This window comes from Xyrauchen texanus, chromosome 29 (assembly GCF_025860055.1).
Source record: "Xyrauchen texanus isolate HMW12.3.18 chromosome 29, RBS_HiC_50CHRs, whole genome shotgun sequence".
Taxonomy (NCBI): Eukaryota; Metazoa; Chordata; class Actinopteri; order Cypriniformes; family Catostomidae; genus Xyrauchen; species Xyrauchen texanus.
The window spans coordinates 20798755-20821758 of NC_068304.1; the positions used below are offsets into that span (position 1 = coordinate 20798755).

A 23004-nucleotide genomic window follows, 5' to 3' on the forward strand; every position below is an offset into this window, starting at 1 on the left:
TCTATGCTGCCTCTCTCTGCTCGTTTTAAGCCCTGTCAAGTGCAGCAGTCATTCTATTCTACATCAATCACCCGATTAAAAAGGCTTTGTCGGGAAAAAAATGCGTAGCTCTACTACGTTCACAAGCTTGTTTTCAGTCTTTCTATATTTAATTTATCAATATATTCTTATAATTCATAAAAATTAAATGAATTATATATTTGAGATGTTTTTTGGAATAGTGAATAAGAAACATGTTCGTATGAACAACACTGAACAGTGACAGTTTTCCTCTTCTTCTACATTCTACCTCTGTATAAAACAGTAACATTTGTTTGTTTGTTTATTATTTATAATTTTGATATTTCAACTAAATCTGCTGCTTAATAGTTTATATGAGCACAACTCAATATTTTGTTTTGTTTATTTATATTTTGGATATTTAAGTTTTACTGTTTAAAAACTGGACAAACTTTTGTGTTTTAAGGTTTAAAATGTCCAAATTAAAGATTATATTAGTAAAACTCAATGTGTGGCTTTTGCACTTTTTAAAGTACACTTTTACACATAAATACACTGATTTAGGGTTTTATTTTGTTACAAAAAAAAATCAAATTGAATTTAAAAAACTTTATCCGATTAATCGAAAAAATAATCGTCCGATTAATCGATTATCAAAATAATCGTTAGTTGCAGCCCTAATATATATATGTATATATTCATACTTATATATCTGAACTCCGGTATTTATGCTGTCAGTCATATTGGTTCTGACTTATTGTTGTTGTAGTATCAGAAGCATGAGCTGTAAAGGCACAGCCCTCTTCTGGAAAGGGGTGGAGAGCAGCAGCTCATTTGTATTTAAAGTGATACACGAAAACAGCATGTTTTTGATTCCACCCAAAAGAGGTATTTACAACATGGTATAATAAATGATCCGTGGGGTATTTTGAGCTGAAACTTCACAGACACATTCTGGGGACACCTGAGACTTATATTACTTCTTGGAAAAAGGGGCATAATTGGTCTCCTTTAAGGAAAAGGAAAGTCTTTCCATCACATATATATTGTATATTATCTCGATCCACTCTTCAACCATAGGTTGAAAACGGCTTTAACCATTTTCTTGTAATTCTCTTTTTGCTTGCTGCAAAGAATCATTAACCTTAGTTTCCTATAATTGTCATCCCACCCATCAAATTAAATAGTATAATGATTTACAGTTAAAGGGAAATATCCTCCTAAAACAGCTTCCAAGTTCTTTTGAATCCCCTGCCAATAGGGAATTAAAACCTGACATTCCAAAACAAATATGATAATGGTTAGCTTTGTTTGCTCCACATAATCACCAATAGCCTGCACCTTTACCCTGCTATTTCTGCTGAGATGGTGTGAAAAAAAACCTAATAAAAGTTTTCCAACTGAATTCGCTCCACATTGCTGAGCTTGTAGATTTCCATTGCGAGTTACAAATTTTTCCCCAATCTTCTCCGGAGATAGTCAATTTTCCCTCCTGCCCCCATTTTTCTTTAATGTGTAATGAATTGTCTGGTTTGGATTGAAGAAATCATCATACTTGAAATTATTTTATTACATGAATGGGTTATCTCTGCTGATAATCTTTTTAAAATTATTATTCCTCTCTCAGCTGTTTTTAATACTGATCTGATATTACAGTCAATATAATGTCTTACTTGGAAGTATCTATAGAAATCATTCTGTTGGAGCCCATATTTCTCCTTTATGGATTCAAAACTTTGAAGTCTACCCTTGCTGAAGAATGCATAATAATTTGAAATTCCTTGTCTAGCCCAGATTCAAATGTTCTGTTCTGTTTGGAGTGAAATCAGTGTTAAATGCACACTATCTTAAAATGTTTGATGTATCTCCTAAGCCACATCATTTCTCTGTCTCATGCCAAATGTTTAAGTTTGTTTAATCAACCATTCTATTCCTTAGTTTGTTATCAGCAATCAAAGTAGCTAATGGAATTCCATTCATCATTGCACTTTCTTTATCCACCCATGTTGGACAACTCCAGCAGACTAATGGTCTCAATTGGCTGCATAGCAGTATTGTCGTAAACAAGGGAGAACTGACCCACCTCTTTCCTTAATTGCAACGTTTATATCATATTCTAGGTTTTTTACCCTGCCACACAAATCTAGATATTCATTTATCCCATTCCATGAATTGTCGATTTGATATTTCTATTGAAAATGTCTAAAAGTATAATAATTTTGACTTCTTATAAATATGTTTTTTTTTTTCAATAAAGTTCTTGTTCTTTATATAGAAAAAACATTTCACTGAGTCAAAGGCTTTCTCTGCATCTAAGCTCAGCAGAGTTGCCTCCATATTGTGCTTTTAGATTCCTCTAATTACATGTAAAGTCCTTCTGATACTATCCTGAGTTTGCCTTTGACATAAAGCCAGTTTGGTCTAGATTTAATGAGGTTTGGAAGAATCTTGTCTAATCTTCTGGCTAAAATGGAGGTGAACAATTTATAATCAACGTTCAGAACACTGATTTGCCGACAATAACTGCATTCCAGTTTATTTTCCCCCTCCTTTGGAATGACTGAGATAATCTCTTCTCTCCATGAGGGTAAAATTTCCTTTTTTTTGTACTATTGCATGCTCTTAATAGAGTTGGGGCCAATTGTTCAAACATAGACTTGTACCACTCCGTGGGGCAGTTGTGGAATGGCCATTGGGAAGTTTGGGAATTATCCCTGTGGGCCAGTTGTGAAACAGGGCTGAATAGGCTGCGAAAGCTGAAATGCAAAGGTTAATTTGTTTTTTGTTTTCTCGATGAAAGTCCCTAAGAATTAGATCCAGATCCACATTTTCTCCTGGTGATCACATGAAGTTTCCCTCGTGGTTGCTTGCTTGTGGGTCACTGTGAGAGCGCATACCCTCATTTTCGTATATTCCTGCAGACTATGTAGATTTATTGGTTTTACACCTAGTTTCCATCTTACGTCCCCTTTTCTTTTTCAGTTTTGAGTAACTTTAAACATTTCAGGGGGCTTTGAATAATCTGTCTGCCGATCATAACACTGTCTAGGACCCAATTTATCCCCAATATTAATGACAGCCCTTTGCCTAAAGTCTGGGTCTGGGGAAAAATGAAATTTGAGTGCCTAATACGTCACACATAAAACTCTGAACCCTCAACCAAATTCTTGGATCTTAATACACCACTGTAAAGGGATCAATGGAAAGGAGGAGGCGAGAACCGGCTTGACGATATAAATAATAGTTTTAATGATAAACTTAAAAGACAACATAAACACACACGACGGACATGTCCGTTAACGATCTCTCTCTCCCGCACGATCCTCTGCATTCGACCTTTATCCCTTAGAGGCTTGATTAGCCTACTACGAGACTGGGTGTGTAGGATCACGACCCGGCCCCGCCCTCCGCCCTGCCACAACCACCAAAAAATTCCTGATTGGCATTGCCAGCAGGTGGGTGTTTCTTTAAGACCAAGCCTATACAATCTAGAGGGGGACCAATAGAAACAATGTCAAATCTTAAATTGCATTTTGTCTAGCCCTGCATCTCTAAATGTAGACTTGACATTTATTAGAAACCTGGCCCACACTCCCTCCTCCAATTCCAAGTTTAAATCTTTCTCCCATTATCATTTGAGAGAAGTTGAAGCTCCATCCCCCAGACTCTGAATTAGTAGGGAGTTGTACACTGATGCCTCATGACCTTTTCCAAAAGCAGTAATCACCACTCCCAGAGTATCTGCCACTTTAGGGGGGTGTATGCTACTCCCGAATGTAATACAGAGCAGGTGGTGCAGCTGTAAATACCTGAAGAATTGAGACCTGAGAATCCCAAAATGTTGAACATATTTTCAAAGGATCTCAACACTCCACTCTCAAATAGGTCACCAAGCGTATTAACCTCCCTCACAATCCACTCTGTCCAGCTTAAAGGGGACTTATTAATACATAACTTTGGGTTCAGTCATATGCTCGAGGCAACATTTAAATAAATGTCCGAATTAAACACTCTGGACACTTTTGTCCATACCGCGTGCAAATGCGAGAGAACGGGATGCAACTTAACTGCTCCGGTTAGTTTGATAGAAAGACTTTGCAATGGCGGAATAGGGACAAGAACTTCCTGTTCAATACAAAACCGGGGAGGGGCTCTCTCAGGTGGAAGCGGCCAATGAACCAAATGTCTGGGACCGAATGCATAATAATAAAACAAAATCTTGGGTAGGCCTAGCCCACCTTTGTCAATCGGCCTATGCAACTTACTGAAATGTAATCAGGGACATTTAATATTCAAAATGAAAGACTTCTGTATGCTATCAAATTGCTTTTAATAAGAGAGGAGGACATCTATAGGGAGATATTGTAGCAGGTAGTTGAATTTTGGAATACAATTAATTTTAATAGCATTAACCTTCCCAATCATAGATAAATGTAATGAAGCCCACCTGCCCACATTGCTTGAAAACCTTTTTATTAAAGGGTCAAAATTACTAAATCACACACATTTGCTGGGAATAAAATACCCAAATACTTAATGCCCTGTTTGGGCTTTGTGAAACACAAACTTTATGTCACTGTCAATACTTTTGGCCATGGCTGTGTATGACATGCTTTGTACGGAGGCATGCAGTCTCGTGGAACATGTCTTCTGAATTTTAGTTGTACAAAAGCACGTTCACCTCGAACATATATTTCAGTGATTACTATCATCATTATAATTGTTATTTTTACATTTTATAATTCTTTTATGTCTTCATTTGTTTAAGTAATTTTCCGGCTGCATGTTTAGACGGATTCTTGCCTGACGGTAAATGGAAAGGTGGTTATTTATATAGACTGTATATTATTTTTTTGATCTCTTCATTGTTTTAATTGCTTTTTCGTTTCATTTGGAGTGCAGTTTGAATTTAAAAATGTATTTGATTTAAGTTTTAGTTTTTTAAATATATTAATTTAATTTTCAATTTAAATAAAATAACTTAAGGAAGAATATTCACCGATCACTCAGCCTCGGGGTTTCCGATGTAATTGGATATTGTAATTTTTATATATAATATATATACACTGTGCATTTGGGAAGTATTCACAGCACTTCACCTTTTCCACATTTTGTTATGAACCAGCCTTATTCCAAAATTGATTAAATTCATTATTTTCCTCAAAATTCTACAAACAACACCCCATAATGACAATGTGAAAGAAGTTTGTTTGAAATCTTTGCAAAAAACACATGTACATAAGTATTCACAGCCTTTGCTCAATACTTTGATTAAGTAATACATTTGGCACCAATTACAGCCTCAAGTCTTTTTGTGTATGATGCTACAAGCTTGGCACACATATTTTTGGGCAGTTTCTCCCATTTTTCTTTGCAGGACCTCTCAAGCTCCATCAGGTTGGATGGGGAGTGTCGATGCACTGCCATTTTCAGATCTCTCCAAAGATGTTCAATCGGGTTCAAGTCTGGGCTCTGGCTGGGCCACTCAAGGACATTCACAGAGTTGTCCCATAGCCACTCCTTTGTTATCTTGGCTGTGTGCTTAGGGTCATTGTCCTGTTGCAAGATTAACCTTTCCCCCAGTCTGAGGTCCAAGCGCTCTGGAGCAGGTTTTCATCAAGGACATCTCTGTACATTTCTGCATTCACCTTTTCCTCGATCCTGACTATTCTCCCAGTTCCTGCCGCTGAAAAACATCCCCACAGCATGATGCTTCCACCACCATGCTTCACTGTAGGGATGGTATTGTCCAGGTGATGAGCGGTGCCTGGTTTACTCCAGACATAACGCTTGCCGTTCAGGCCAAAGAGTTCAATCTTTGTTTCATTAGACCAGAGAATTTTGTTCTGTCTACAGACAATTCCTTGGACTTCATGGCTTGGTTTGTGCTCTGGCGTGCACTGTTAACTGTGGGACCTTATATAGACAGGTGTGTGCCTTTCCAAATTATGTCCAATCAACTAAATGTACCACAGGTGGACTCCAATCAAGTTGTAGAAACAGCTCAAGGATGATCAGTGGAAACAGGAAACATGTGATTTTTATTTTTTTTTATATTATTTTATTTATAAATTTGCAAAGATTTCAAACAAACTTCTTTCACGTTGTCATTATGGGTTATTGTTTGTAGAATTTTGAGGAAAATAATTTATTTAATCCATTTTGGAATAAGACTGTAACATAACAAAATGTGGAAAAAGTGAAGCACTGTGTGTATGCATGAATGTATGTGTGTATGGATGGATGGATGGATGGATGGATGGATGGATAGATATCGTGAAGGAGGTAACAAAGCAAATGTATTCACACACTTGACGTTTTTTCCCAGACAACAAAACCGGTAGAGAATGTAAGGAAGTAGGTTAGTTTCCAAATAGATGTTGGCCTTCATAACTCTTGTAAAGGCATCTTTCAATAAGTTTAACACGCATTTTAGTTGCACTGAATCATTTCCAGTTTCATAGAATTTTTAGTTAAAATAAATCAATAATAAAGTTCAAAGTTTGAAATCAAGGTGTATTGCTTTATTGTGTTGGCTTAACCCTAACCCTGCTTAATTAAAATTACCCCATAGTACCACCTAGTGTCCAACCAGCAGTTATACTGGTGTTCATCAGTTTCCTGTGTTTTTTTTAATTTTTTTCTGTTACCAACCGATTAATCAAAACCTGGCCAACCAAGGCTCTTCTCATTGACTATTAGGGAGCAGCCCTAGTAGTTTGTTTTATAGAAATCATGTTACATCTTAACATTGTAGTGACATTACATTTACACATTTTACACTTCGTTTTACCTGAGGTTACCATGGTCTTGTAACATATACATACCACTGTTAAAACTATAAAAACTATGGTACATTTTCAAAAGTGCAAATGCAAAATAGTAAATTAGCTGCGAGCAGCAATTACGGGGCCAAGCACCTATATGGCCTACAAGACCCATAGGTCCCACAAAGTGGCTATGTATTGTATTGCAAATGCACACTGGTTTGCCAGTCATCCTAAGCAAGGTTCGAACCTATACCTTTACATATTATATCTTTGTGCACAATCCACTGCATCATGCTGCCACCAAAGGGACATAGCAACCTGACAGTAAGCACAGCCATACACAATGGCTACCATGATCAGTTTTATATTGATTTAAATTTTCAACAAAGAGGAAAGTCAATATACGATTAGTCCTGCAACCATTCAGTAAGCACTATACAAAGGGCTCCAGTACAACAGAAGTCAACCCATGGCCTTCTGAACAATAGCCAGGAACTTTACACACTGTGTCACTTTACTTTGCCGACTGATTGCAAAGAGACATGCCAAGATCAGATTCAGCACACAGAACAGTTAGTTATCTTTTGAACTATAGGTGACACTGTCTCCAGACTGCTCAGGTACCTTCAGGATGTGATATCAATGATGCATACCAATTTTTGTGTATATCTCACAATGCATTCAAAAGATATATATATGTTTTTAATAAGAACTTAGGAAAATATGACTGGTTTTGTTTGCCTTTAAATTTTTAAGAGATTACTGAACTTGAATTAACAAGAGCCTGATGAAAGGAGTCCAAATTGAGTTGTACTGACAGAATTATCCTAAATAAATTAGGTGTAAACTTTTTTCCTCTTTTAGATGATAGCCTATAGAAAACCTTCCTGTTGTTGACACAAGTAAATTTGCATCTGCATACCAACTCAAAATCAATGACCTTGAGAATTTCACTGGGGTAAAATATACAATATTTTTGGTAATTACAGTTGTTTTTGTAATATAATAAAAATATCACTTTTATTATTAGTTTATGTAATTATGTTTTTCATTTTGTGGGCCACAGACCCCGTACCCCCAAATTAGGTGCTGGTGCCACCAAGTGTCAAATTTGGTGGCAGCCACCGCTTTCAAACGATACTCTGTACATTTTTAGTTGTATAGCTTGAAATTTTGTTGCAAATGGGAGCGATTCCTCTCATTGTAGTAGAGGGTTGTACAAAGAGTAAAAGATCTATCTTAGTGGGGATTTAAGAATTAAATATTGAGATTATTCAAATTAAGATTGCGTTGCATCGGAAAATCTATATTTTTACTCAGTCCTGACCTCCATCATCCATCCATCTCATACTCTGAGCTCCTCATGGATGACTGAGCTCCTCACCCTATCTCTAAGGGAGAAGCCCACCACCCTTCTGAGGAAGCCCATTTCGGCCACTTGTACTCGCGACCTAGTTCTTTCGGTCATGACCCAGCCTTCATGACCATAGGTCAAAACCTGGCCAACCAAGGCTCTTCTCATTGACTATTGAACAAAAATTGACCGGTAGATCGAGAGCTGTCTTCCGGCTCAGCTCTCTTTTTGTGACAACTGTGCGATAGAGCGAGTGCAATACCGCCCCCGCTGCCCCGATTCTCCGGCCAACCTCCCGCTCCATTGTCCCCTCTCTCGTGAGCAAGACCCCGAGGTACTTGAACTCCTTCACTTGGGGCAATACCTTCTTCCTTACCCGGAGTACGCACTCCATCAGTTTCCTGCTGAGAACCATCAGTCCTATCCTACTAAAAAATATTTGTTTATTGATAGCTGAAAACGCAATTAAAATAGTTAGCCTAATAAGCAAACACACAAGATATGCAAGGGTTTGTAAAACTTGGTGGTTGCTCCATTTCTGCAGAAATCTGCACAGATTCTGTGTGGGCCTGGTCATGGGTTCTTCTTAAACCACCAATTTTCTGGGCCTCCACATGTCTCCTCTTGGTATACATTGAAGGCTATTCCTCACTATGATGGGATGAGAGCAAAGATCTCATTATCTGTCTGCAACAGCAGTGAATCTGTTTATTTGTGTTGAGGGAGAATTAATAAGGAGTGTTTGTGTCTATATGTGTATGAACATTCCAGTTGGCACTTGGCAGTAAACTGAGGAAGGGACTCTGGTCTCTCCGAGTTTGAGAAATATGAGCCTCTGTGGTTCTCTTGTTTTCCATGGAGCTGTGCTTCACTGCTTTTGTTGTGAAAGCTCACTGGCCCAGGCTCAGGCTTTACATTACCCCTCCCCCACTATCTCACCCGGTTCACCTCTATGCCTTCCCATTGATTTTAATAGAATCCAAATGCTGGCTACCATCAACATATGCCTTTTTAGTCTCAGAATATCAAAGATCGACATCCCAGGCAAGGTAAAGTCTGCAATTCTACTCACTACATCTCATCTCACCCCACATCTAGGTGTGAATGTCCACACACACATGTTCAAACTCAAGTTAACCACAAACTTAGTGTTTATGATGGATATCTTAATTATAGTTTTGCATTGTAAACTACACAAGTGCAAACATCCAAGCTCAAACATCCAGCTAATTTCTCCCTCCAAATTTTTATATGATCTTTATTTGACAATAACCTAATTGTATTTTCACTGACTAATGCCTTGTGGTCTGTATGATAACATTGCCTACAATCCTCAGCTTCTAATGTATCTGGCTTATAATGAATGCTTGTCTAAGACTAAGCCTGAGGCTAATTTAGTCCTAGCCGGTCTATTTTGTGTATACGGCATATGCATCATAGAAATTAACTACATTAAAAGACAAGCACATTCACACTACTATAATTTGACTAAGGTTTACTGACTTTTAAGAAGAAAGTAAATGGTGACTATGATCTTTGTCTGTCAGTTGTTGTAATGTCTAGAATTAGGTTGCAAAATCTGCTCTTTATTTTTTTTTTTTTGTAACCACTCCACAGATTTAATATTAGCTAACTTAAGCTTTGTGCATGACGCGAGTAATTTTTCCAACAATTGTTTACAAGACAGACTGTTTCACTTTTAATTGACTATCCTAATTCCAGTTGGTCAGACGTTTACATACACTAAGGTAACTGTGCCATTAAGCAGCTTGGAATATTTCAGAAAATTATGTCAAGCCTTAAGACAATTAGCCAATTAGTTTCTGATAGGAGGTGTACTGAATTAGAGGTGTAATATGATGAAAGAAATAAAAGCTGAAATGAATAATTCTCCTATTCTTGGGACATTTCACATTCTTAAAATAAAGTAGTGATCCTAAATGACCTAAGACAGTGAATGTTTTCTACAATTAAATGTCAGGAATTGTGAAAAACTGAGTTTAAATGTATTTGGCTAAGGTGTATGTAAACTACCGACTTCAACTGTATGTGTTTGCGCCCTGTGTATTTTTGCTCTCGGTATTGTCAAAGATCTGTCTATGTGAATCAGCTGTGCGCATTGTCAGTATTTAGTTTCAGTTTTCATCAGCATCAAATAAATGAAGAAAAAAAGTTCTGTCTCTCCTACAATGTGCATCCGTTTCATAATTTGTTAAGATTTCTTTGTGTCAAGTTTTCCCTATGCTGACATAGCGCTGTTCGGGCATAGTAAAGTTTACATAATGTGGCTTGAACTGCCAGATGCATTTACACGTGACCGAGTTCTGTTTGGAATGCTTCTCAAACCACCTCCAGAAGTAGTAAATTTGTGTTTGAGGGCATTTACACTTGGTCTTTTCATGAGCGGATAGCTATCCAATCAGCAAAAACACACGCGTCATCACGAGGAGTGTAATGTAAAACTTGGTTGGGTCGTCCACACAGTGCAGTAGTATACAGACAGGAGAACCTAATATTGGCTCTGTACTGGTATTTTTGCACAATGACAATAAAGTTGAATCTAATCTAATATACACAATGTATAGAATGAACAATATCTAAATGCAAAGGCCTACAGGATAAAAATTGTACAATATACAGACTACCCACAAACCACAGTTAAAAAATCCAATACATAGTCTAATGTGCATATTACAGGGTAAACAGTTGAGTGTTTGGTTACAAATGTAGTAGAAGTTGCCATAATAATGTGCTTTATAAGATAATTAGATGATGTGCTGTCTTAAATATTGCTTTTGGTAGTCGCATAAATACTCTGTTTCTTGTCTTCTTTGTAAAAACAGCAAATGGTGATGAGCCTCCGTGTCTCAGAGCTTCAAGTTCTTCTGGGATATGCAGGCCGCAACAAGCATGGACGAAAACATGAACTCTTGACCAAAGCGCTACACTTGTTGAAAGTCGGCTGCAGCCCTGCCGTGCAAATGAAGATCAAGGAGCTCTACCGTCGGCGCTTCCCCACCAAGATGGTGTCCCCGACAGACCTCTCACTTACTGGCATTCACTCCAGTTCTGGAGGAGCTTCTGCAGGCCTAACCCAGCTGGGATTCAATAGGCACGGCTCACCCTCTCTACTACCTGTTGCACTGCTTGGGCCAAAACATGAGCTGGGCCTGCCCCACCTGCCCTCTGCCCTTCACCCAGTACATCCAGACGTTAAGCTCCAGAGGCTGCCCTTCTACGATGTGCTTGATGAGCTGATCAAGCCCACAAGTTTAGGTGAGTAACATGGGCCTCTCTTGAAGCCTTCCCCTTCCCCCAATGTTATGAACATAAATGTACTCTTCCAAGTGATTTATGGCTTATCAGATTGGACAAGGGCCAGCTATTCTATATTTAGTCATCCCCCTCATGCTAATAATAAAAGAGCATATCAATGGAAAGGATGTGTCATTTAGCACAGAGTGCTCCTGAGAGGCTGTGTTAAAAGGATAGTTCACTCAAAAATGAATATTCTGTCATTATTCATCCTGGCCAGTCTTTTACTTATAATGAGAGTAAAGGGTGAAGAGATATTAAGCTCAAAAATGCTCCACAAAAATCACTATTAAAAGAGTCCATGCAACTGTATTTATTCCACTAGATAACAAGGGGTGGGTAAAAATATTGTTTTTCGATTAATCACAATCTTCAGCTCATCATTTTGAACAGATTCGATATTGATTCTTAAATCACAAGATCGATCTTTCAGTCAGTGCGCAACCCTCTACTACAATGAGAGGAAATCACTTGCATTTGCAAACAAATTTTGTACTATGCAACTAAAGTGAATATATTTGGCAACTGGCTGGTAAATGTTTACATTTCACTCACCAGTAATTGTGTAGTTTAGATGTGAAGTGCAGCGAGATCCTTTCACAGTGTGTTGAGAGTAAAGCCGTTTCGTGTAATTTGTGTCCAAGACGAGATCCACGTAACACATTTGTCATTGAATACCCTTTCGATTCTTTACAGTAAGTTGTTTAAAAAAATTTTTATTCTCATCATGAATCGCACAGATGAGGTAAAGCCTTTCGAGTCCTCTAGTTAATGCGCTCATTTAAAGGCGCTGTTTACAGAAATGCTGTTTTTTTGTTAGAGACAGTACCAGCTTTTACCACTTGTTCAACAAATCAATGTAAACACTTGTAAAAAATTTACAAATTATGCAATATGCAAATATGTAACAAAAATAATATATGAAAAATGTTATTTAGTGATTGAATACATTTATTTGTCCATTTTTAACAAGCAAAAATGTGAATAAAATTATGAAAATGTAATAAAACAAAATTAATATTTTCCAAATGTACCTAATTAAAAAGTCCCCTGTATAATTAACAGCATTAGCTGGGAGATAATTGTGTTTATATGTAAACAAAAGGGACATTTTAATTGAAATAAACCCATATGAATCGAATCGAATCGAATCAAGAGCTATTGAATTGTATCAGGAAATCTATATCAGTACCCAGCCCTATATATTACTGTGCGTGTGTGTGTGTGTGTGTGTGTATGTATGTATATATATATATATATATATATATATATATATATACAGTGAGGAAAATAAGTATTTGAACACCCTGCTATTTTGCAAGTTCTCCCACTTGGAAATCATGGAGGGGTCTGAAATTGTCATCGTAGGTGCATGTCCACTGTGAGAGACATAATCTAAAAAGAAAACTCCAAAAATCACAATGTATGATTTTTTAACTATTTATTTGTATGATACAGCTGCAAATAAGTATTTGAACACCTGAGAAGATCAGTGTTAATATTTGGTACAGTAGCCTTTGTTTGCAATTACAGAGGTCAAACGTTTCCTGTAGTTTTTCACCAGGTTTGCACACACTGCAGGAGGGATTTTGGCCCACTCCTCCACACAGATATTCTCTAGATCAGTCAGGTTTCTGGGCTGTCGCTGAGAAACACGGAGTTTGAGCTCCCTCCAAAGATTCTCTATTGGGTTTAGGTCTGGAGACTGGCTAGGCCACGCCAGAACCTTGATATGCTTCTTATAGAGCCACTCCTTGGTTATCCTGGCTGTGTGCTTCGGGTCATTGTCATGTTGGAAGACCCAGCCTCGACCCATCTACAATGCTCTAACTGAGGGAAGGAGGTTGTTCCCCAAAATCTCGCAATACATGGCCCCGGTCATCCTCTCCTTAATACAGTGCAGTCGCCCTGTCCCATGTGCAGAAAAACACCCCCAAAGCATGATGCTACCACCCCCATGCGTCACAGTAGGGATGGTGTTCTTGGGATGGTACTCATCATTCTTCTTCCTCCAAACACGGTTAGTGGAATTATGACCAAAAAGTTATATTTTGGTCTCATCTGACCACATGACTTTCACCCATGACTCCTCTGGATCATCCAAATGGTCATTGGCAAACTTAAGACGGGCCTTGACATGTGCTGGTTTAAGCAGGGGAACCTTCCGTGCCATGCATGATTTCAAACCATGACGTCTTAGTGTATTACCAACAGTAACCTTGGAAACGGTGGTCCCAGCTCTTTTCAGGTCATTGACCAGCTCCTCCCGTGTAGTTCTGGGCTGATTTCTCACCTTTCTTAGGATCATTGAGACCCCACGAGGTGAGATCTTGCATGGAGCCCCAGTCCGAGGGAGATTGACAGTCATGTTTAGCTTCTTCCATTTTCTAATGATTGCTCCAACAGTGGACCTTTTTTCACCAAGCTGCTTGGCAATTTCCCCATAGCCCTTTCCAGCCTTGTGGAGGTGTACAATTTTGTCTCTAGTGTCTTTGGACAGCTCTTTGGTCTTGGCCATGTTAGTAGTTGGATTCTTACTGATTGTATGGGGTGGACAGGTGTCTTTATGCAGCTAATCGACCTCAAACAGGTGCATCTAATTTAGGATAATAAATGGAGTGGAGGTGGACATTTTAAAGGCAGACTAACAGGTCTTTGAGGGTCAGAATTCTAGCTGATAGACAGGTGTTCAAATACTTATTTGCAGCTGTATCATACAAATAAATAGTTAAAAAATCATATATTGTGATTTCTGGATTTTTTATTTTAGATTATGTCTCTCACAGTGGACATGCACCTACGATGACATTTTCAGACCCCTCCATGATTTCCAAGTGGGAGAACTTGCAAAATAGCAGGGTGTTCAAATACTTATTTTCCTCACTGTATATATATATATTAGGGTTGCAAAGGGGCGGGAAGTTTCCGGTAAATTTCCATGGGAAGTTAAGCTGGGGAATTTTGGAAATATTCCATATTAGAAACTTTCCATGGGAATAATTGGAATTATGGGAATTTAGGGGAACTAACTGGGAATTAATTGTAATGTAATCGATCATTGTATCATATCCAAGCATAAATATAAACAGAAGTCATAAGAAAACATCCATGCAAAATGTTTTCAGCAGATATTTCAACAGATTTATTTGTAAGTAGAACAGAACAAGTTTTAATTATTTTACTGAACAATCACTTGTTTCATGGAAGAACAAAAACAGGAATATTGGGTTAAATATTACTCATCCCCCAACCCCACTCAATCAAAAATGCACCCCCATCCAAAAATCCCCACAAAGTCCCATTCAAAATGTTAAATGAAAAAAAAAACCCTTCTCCCTCAAAAACGTCCCATTAAACATGCAAATCTTCTTTCAAGCAATCCTCTGCAGTTTTGCTCAGTCAGTGGGCTCTTTGTGGGCCTCATCAACATCCAACAACACGTCCACTTCCTCAACTTCCAACTCTTCCTCTTCAGTGTCACTTTCCAGCCTTGTTGAGGATGGCTCTGTGTCAGGCTCAAAGAGCCTTAGGTTTGCCCGAATGCCAACCAGTTTTTCCACTCTTACATTTGAGAGCCTGTTGCGAACCTTTGTGTGCGTGTTCCCAAACAGGGACCAGTTGCGCTCGGAGGCTGCTGATGATGGTGGGATTTGAAGGATGATGGAGGCCACAGGTGCAAGGGCCTCAGATCCACAAAGTCCCTTCCACCAGGTGGCTGCAGATATATGCTGGCATGACTGCCATATTCCATCCCCTTTCCAAATGCCTTGCTTTGTTCGATACTTTGCCAAACTGCCTAGAACTTTGCCTTTATCAAGACCCAGGTGGTCAGACATGGCTGTAATGACCGCGTAGGCACCGTTAATTTCTTCCCCAGAAAGTATGCCCCTGTCATATTTTGGGTCCAGCATGTACGCTGCTGCATGCACCGGCTTCATGCAGAACTCCCTCCGCTTTTCCAATGACTTGACCACAGCCGTTTCCTCTGCTTTCAGTAGTAGGGAAGTGGGCAGGACTGTCTGGATTTCTTCTTTGAGTTCTGCAAAAAGGCACTGGACATCCGATAAGATGGCGCCATCACCCTCTATCTTCGCTATTGCTGCTGCAATAGGTTTGAGGATTTTCTGACTGCTAGACACTCTTTCCCAGAACACATCATCTAAGATGACCTTCTTTATGTCACTGTCGATGCCTGCAGACTGGAATATGGCCATCTCTTGCAGAGACTCCTTTCCCTCCAGAAGGCTGACAAACATGATAACAACGCCACCCCATCGCGTTATGCTGGGGAGCTTCAGTGTAGTACTCTTGTTCTTTTCCTTTTGCTTTGACAGATATGTAGCGGAAGCTACTTGTTTGCCTTTCACATATTTCACAACTTGCTTTGCTCTCTTGTTGAGGTTGTCCATTGTTTTCAGTGCCATTATATCTTTTAAGAGAAGATTGAGTGTATGGGCAGCACAGCCAATAGTAGTTATTTGAGGGTAGGTCTCCTCCACATCTGCCCAGGCAACCTTCATGTTGGCTGCGTTGTCAGTGACCAGTGCAAAAACCTTATCTGGTCCAAGGTCATTGATGATCACTTTCAGCTCATCTGCAATGTATTGGCCTGTGTGTCTGTTTTCCTTTGTGTCTACACTCTTGTAGAACACAGGCTGAGGAGTGGTGACTATGTAGTTAATAATTCCTTGTCCCCAGATATTGGACATTCCATCAGAGATGACTGAAATACAGTCAGCTTTGACAATGGTCTGCTTGACCTTTGTTTGAAATCGGTTGAACTCTTCATCCAGCAAATGAGTAGACAGTGCATGTCTGGTTGGGGGAGTGTATGCTGGTCGGAGAACATTCAAAAACCTCTTCCAGTACACATTGGATGGCAGCATCAGGGGTGAGCCAGTTGCATAGACTGCACGAGCGAAACACTCATCTGCATTTCTCTGGCTAGCTTCATCCATATAATCAAAGAATCCTCTGATGCCAGAGGGACCAGGAGGCCTGGCAGGAGCAGATGAGAGGGTATCTGACTCTGATACAGCTGAAACAGATTCATTTTCCCCTGGAGTGGAACTCTTTTTTTCTGCATGTGTTGGGTCTTGAGGAAATTTTTTGCACTTTGCAATATGCTGCTGCATTTTTGTGGCATTCTTCACGTATGTCTTATCACAATATTTGCACTTATATACAGACTTCCCTTGTACATTAGCTGGTGTAAAATGTCTCCAAACATCGGATGGTGTACGTGGCATTTTTCTGTAAAATAAGCTTGTAAGAATACTAATGCAATGCAAGAGCTTGTAAGAAAGAATACTAATGAAATGGCATGAACAGATACATAAATAGTAAGGCTAGCTAAACAACTGGAATGATCTTGAAAACATATTGCAGGAGGCAGAGAAAAACAGCCACATGAGGTAGCTAGCATCTGCCTTATGTGGTAAATAAAGTTATGCTAGCTTATTTAGCATCTAACTTATCAGCATTGCTACTAGATGAATACATTTGTATGTGATACTTGCAATTTAAACATTTAATAAATATATTTCCCCATAATATCATCAAAACTTACTTCACTTTGTTTAGTCCACAGGCTCAAATGTGTGCCTTCAATAGTTTTGTGCTTTGGGCTTCTGTACATGTGATGGAGGGATGTACAGTGCCAGTAGGGGGTGTGGTCTCAATAGCCATGCAGTAAGCAGTGTTCTATGTGCATGTGATTGAGGAATGGCATGGATATTCAAGTGTATTTGAATGGCATCTGTTTGTTTTAGTCAAGATTATGCTAAAATATACTTTCCTCAACTATATTTAAGTTCCTTATGAAGAGCCAACCCTCAACTTTGAAAATTCCCACTTTATTCCTGTTTATTCCCATAAATTCCTGTTAATTCCCTTAAATTCCCATTAATTCCCATGGAAAGTTTCCATCTTTGAAAATTCCCAGAATTTTGCAACCCTAATAAATATATATATATATATGTATGTGAACATATTCCAAGTTTTCTGGGGCCAAACAATAGTGTTTCCATTTTTGCTTTGTTAAAGTTCTCTTTTTAACAGTGTATTTTTTGTTTTGTTAACAGGTGTCTTCCTTTTCGATGGTTTTGGTCTTGATTTTCAGATGTTTGGAAAAAATGTCTTAGTCCTCTCTCTTTGGAAAATGTTTAACATTTAGCGTTTTTTGTTTTTTTTTGTTTAGTTTCCCAAAATCAATATATTGAACCAGTTAGGCTGATCTCGTTGTTTGAGTCTTTAAGAGAATTATGCAATGTTTCCATATGTTGCTGGGGACTATGTGGCAGCTTAGCTAATTTTGGAATGTCGAGCCAAGTTACCTTATTTCAGGTTTCCTTTCTCTATAAGCACTCTTGCAGAGATCAGTTTGAGTGCAAATTGCAAAGTAATAACTGCATTTTCTATGCAGTTTCTATGACCCTGTAAAATTAAATTGCTTCTGAAGCATCTCTTCATTGCACAAGACTTCCAGGAAACACAATGGTCCTTACATATCTAGTTCAAGCCCCCTCTTATTGAAATATCTTGCACTGTTATAACAATAATTGCTGAATTTGAATTTAATTGTGAGTTGAGAGAGCAACCAGTGTTTCCAGGTGTTGATGAGTCTTTTGTGCACCAGAAAATTGGCTCACTGCCTCCTTCCTGAACAGTAAAAATTAATCATCTTCCAGCTTCTCGCTGTTAAACTCTCACCTTCAAGTGGAATAGATTTGCCTCTCCACATGGTTACTCAAGTGGTCAAAAAATCGCACCTCATTTCAGTCAAAGGTCTCTGTCATTGAGCTCAGCCATCTACGTGTGGAGCATCTGTAGAGGTGCATATAGAGCGCCCTCTTATCTCTCTCTCATACCTAAACCGCTTGCTTCATTTGAGGGGATTGAATTATGTAAGGCAGGGTTATTTTTGGCTCTGTTATACAGTTTGGCTTTATACTTGACTACAAGCGTTTCAAGTTGATCCAAAGAAAAGTGCCAGCAGCCCTGTATCTGAGACGTTGCATTGCTATCAATTTGAGAATTAACTTCCTGCTGGATTTTTCATGAAGCTTTTAAGTAAAGTTTTTAATTTCAAACATCATCTCATTCATTGCTCGGTCAAGGATGCTGCCATGAAATATAGAAGACAGTGTACCCTCACAAAGCTTGAAAATCTTGAAAAAGAGAGACATTCTGAACTTTAGTATTTACATTTTTTTAAATGTATTTAAAGTATATTTTATGAAAATGCACAAATCTAGCCATTGTGCTGCACTAGCGGCACGTACATTTCTCACTCCGTCTCCAGCTCAGCCTGGGGAAATCTTTCCTTCCAAGAGCTATTGTCCTTCAAGTTTTATCACTTCAGAATTTTATAGTGTTATGTTAGTGGTGCTCGAATTCCCTGTCTTTCCCAACCGTCTCCTATCTTGTTTTGTTTTACAGCCTCTGACAGCAGTCAAAGATTTCAGGAAACGTGTTTTGCGTTTGCACTAACGCCTCAGCAAGTTCAACAGATCAGCAGTTCAATGTAAGTGTGGGGAGGGATATTGCATGACATAGTTTGACACTGTAATGTCCCAGCTAATTTTGATTTTGGAATAAATTAGTTACTTTAGCCAGTTTCATTATCAGAACTGAAAAGCTGGTGAATTTAAAATGACTGTCAAACAACTGATCATGTATTGTTATAAACCTTCCTCTTGAACCAACATAGAAGGCCATAGTGATATACTAGTGCATATCAAAGGGTTTTGGTGCTTCAAATGTGCCTAAGCAGTCCTGCAGAATGTTTGGTATGCTTTTCTGTCCTACACTCTCTATCACACATTCCTTCTCTCTCCCACACTCTTGTCGCGACAGGGACATCTCTGGGACCAAATGTGACTTCACTGTTCAAGTACAGCTAAGGTATAATAATCATAAAATTATTATTCAACCTGAACATCTACAAAAAATGTCTGGAAGAGAAATCGAAATAAATACTTAATCACTAGAGTGTACTTTTTTGGCTGCATTTATTTGTTATTGTTTTGTGTTATCACAATATCTTGTTATAATGTATTATGTTCTATTTAACATTTCCAAAGAGCAATCTTTTTTTCGTAAGTAATGTGCATGCCATTGAATATTGACCTGTTTCATGAGACCCCACTGTTTGACCGCTCTACCATGTTTGTGGCCAAAATTCCAAATACCCTCAGTGTGCTGCACTGTGGGATGCAACAAAAGCAACAACATTTTTGTTTTATCTTTTTAGTGACACGACTTCATTTCACTCAAGACAAGCAGTGACAATGGGGGAGAACATGGATAAAACAATTGTTGGTTTTTTGCTAATTTATTCTGACATGTCAGTTATCTGTACATGTGTCGGTAATATGTATAAAATATTCGGGTCTGATAAAATTAAACAGGATATGCACATAGAACGATGTTTCATTCATAACATCCAGACTATATAAAGGCATGTCATGTAACAGAAATGAAATAAAAAAGCACTATAATATCAATATATAGTAATTGTTTAATATGTTATACTAATGCAAGTCAAACGACACATCACAACAGGATTATAAAGCACTTTATATGCACCAACAGGCTACAATGTAAAAATATTAGTAATGTACACTAATATACATACCTCGGTTGCTTTCTGTGTATTCATCAGGAGTTAAAAGCAACTCTTACATTCATACAGATTGGAGCATCACTGACGTTTTGTAATATTGTGACCAAATCAGTCAAGAAAACAACACAAACATTTGTAATTTCTGAATGAGAGATGTTTAAAATAATGTACCAAAAAGTGTGTGTACCTGATGGTCGCTCAGACTCACCGGCATACGAAATGTATAATTTATAACATATTAATGTCACATTTGACATATTTGTGCTGTCTTCAGACCTTTATACACATTTTATGAGACTTGCCATGGATAAAAGCCATTTGTGAGGTTTCCTTGATATAGAAAAAGTGATGTCACTGAAACGGGTCAATTGCATATTTTAATGTGTTTTGTCTAGTTTCTGATTGTCTGTGCTGAAGATAACGTACCTCCATCTTTGTTTTGGTTTCTGATAGTCTTTGAAATCTTTTCCACATATTCCTAAAGGAATCTCAATGCATGTTCTACAGGTTTTGCTTATCAGAGACAAGTTGTCCTCAGGAAGACCATTTCCCACCCAACCTTTGTGTGAAAGTGAATGGAAAACCCTGTAACCTCCCTGTGAGTCTGGCTTTGTTTTCAGTCATAAATCAGCAGAATATTTTCTAATTTATGATGAATTCTGTAGTTAGAGGCAAAGAATAGCATATAACTATATTTTTGCTATTTATAAAGTTTGATAGAGTTTGCAGAATATTCAAGTTGTCACTAACAACCCCCTATTAAGTGTGCAATTAAATCAAACCTAATTTGAAAACCGGTAATTTGCCATGGGTTTTTGTAGAAGAGTGTTTACAATCCATTGTTTTTATAATTTAAAAGTTCTGTTGGTTGATGTGATGGCTGTGTAACTTGTTGCTTTTTGTTTTAGGGATACCTTCCTCCAACTAAAAATGGAGTGGAGCCAAAGCGACCGAGCAGACCCATCAACATTACCTCCTTGGTTAGATTGTCTACAACGGTCCCCAACACCATTGTTGTGTCATGGACATCAGAAATTGGGAGGGTAATAAATGCTTCTGCCTCTGAATCTGTATTTAAAATGATAGAGGGCTTCTTGATTTGATGTCTAAAACTGAAATACCATCATCATGGTGCTCAGAATGTGTTTCTAATAAGCACTGTGTTGTCCATACAGAGTTACTCTATGGCAGTTTACCTGGTCCGACAGCAGTCCTCCACTGTTTTGCTACAGAGACTACGGTCGAAAGGCATTAGAAACCCAGACCACTCTAGAGCACTCAGTAAGTTTACTCTGAGCTATAACAGGTGAATTGTTTTTTGGGCCCTTACAAGGCTGAATATTACCCAAACAATTGCAATATTCAGCATCCTTAGTCATTTTTTATTTTAATGCATTTTATTCTTCAACATTATTCTAAAACATATTTGCACCCATTTAGCACATGCAACTGTTCTTTAAAATTTTGCTACATTTTACCCATGTGTGGATTTTCTTTGGAGGTAGTCAATGTCAGAGAATATTATAAATAACTATTACAACTTTGATATCTTTTTTTGCACTGGGTTTGAACATGGGGGAATTTAAGGTAACATCCACACAAATCTGTTTTAGTTTATAAACAATGTTTTCAGTTTTATAAATTCATTGATTTGCAAAGTATGTGATTGTTAATAGCACTTCCCAAAGTTTTTTTGGTGGAGGAAAACACCATTCCAGCATTGATGTGAGACATAATCATAGCAAATTAATGCGTTTTCAAGTAAAATGTATAAAGTGGCCTTAGAGCTATTCAAGTGAAGTGAATGGTAACATGTGAAAATGAAATTATAATTGATGTTTGAAAACTGTGATGGGTTGTGTGTCCTGTGCTTCCTCTTTAGTCAAAGAAAAGCTTACTGCCGACCCTGACAGTGAGATTGCCACCACTAGCCTGCGAGTCTCCTTGCTCTGTCCGGTACGAAATGGACCTTCAATCCTGAATAAATAATTTTTTTCTTCGCAAAGGGTTTCTGTTCAACCTTATAGTCTTTCTTTAGAAAAGATTACATTGATAATTTTGTCATATTAATGAAATTCTGCTTTTCACTGAGCCCTGGTTATGACATTCTGGCTTTCAGTATTGTGTTCATTAGAATTCAGTTAATTTCAGTGCTGGAGTATAGATCATAAACCAGCAATTCAGGAGTACGATACTACAGTATAATCAATCATTATTCAATTGTAAGATTTATCAAGCAGGGATGCAAACTACTCCCCTTTTGGCTAAAGTCACCTTTTTTCTAAGCTAATTTGCCCAAGTTGTCTGATAAATATTTTTATATTTTATTTATTATAATCACTTGAAACAAGTACTTTAAGCTTTAAAACACTTAAATACAACAAACAAATCAACTGAAAATATACTTCTGGAACACCTGCTATGACTTTTTCACCTCTCATGAGTTTTTTCCCTGATCATGTTAAAAAGCAATATGTGTGCTTCTAATGTATACTAATATAGTGTGTAAATGCACAGCTCGGAAAGATGCGGCTGACGATTCCCTGCCGAGCACTCACCTGCTCACACCTGCAGTGCTTTGATGCTACACTCTATATCCAAATGAATGAGAAGAAACCCACATGGGTGTGCCCGGTCTGCGACAAGAAAGCCCCATATGAGCATCTTATTATTGATGGGTCAGTGCTGCTATTACCTTTCACTCCTATGGTCACTAATTCTTCACCTTTTTTTTGTTTTCACCATTTTAATGACCTTTTTGTTTTCTACTAGTTTAGTGGTTCTGTGGTGGACAAATACATTTTTAGTTCTAGTAAAAAATTTTCCATATCCAAATGTTCCTCATACAAGATGAGGTAATAAAGGCTGCATGCATCAAAATTACTAAATAATTAGTGAAATGTTGCTTACAAATATTACTTTTAAGGAAGAAAAAAAAG

At 38.0% G+C, this 23004-nt stretch overlaps 1 protein-coding gene across 3 annotated transcripts in view; it reads left to right on the forward strand.

Annotated features, from left to right (window-relative positions):
- Window positions 1-23004, forward strand: part of LOC127622675 (E3 SUMO-protein ligase PIAS1-like) — a 41829-nt gene that overhangs the window by 13575 nt on the left and 5250 nt on the right. For all 3 annotated transcript variants that reach the window (XM_052096699.1, XM_052096701.1, XM_052096700.1), the window contains exons 2-9: window positions 10968-11400; window positions 18880-18964; window positions 19297-19344; window positions 20573-20663; window positions 20974-21108; window positions 21241-21346; window positions 21948-22021; window positions 22583-22743. In XM_052096699.1, coding sequence (XP_051952659.1) covers window positions 10971-11400; window positions 18880-18964; window positions 19297-19344; window positions 20573-20663; window positions 20974-21108; window positions 21241-21346; window positions 21948-22021; window positions 22583-22743 — 1130 coding nt within the window. In that variant the 5' untranslated portion in view covers window positions 10968-10970. The remainder of the gene's footprint in view (window positions 1-10967; window positions 11401-18879; window positions 18965-19296; window positions 19345-20572; window positions 20664-20973; window positions 21109-21240; window positions 21347-21947; window positions 22022-22582; window positions 22744-23004) is intronic.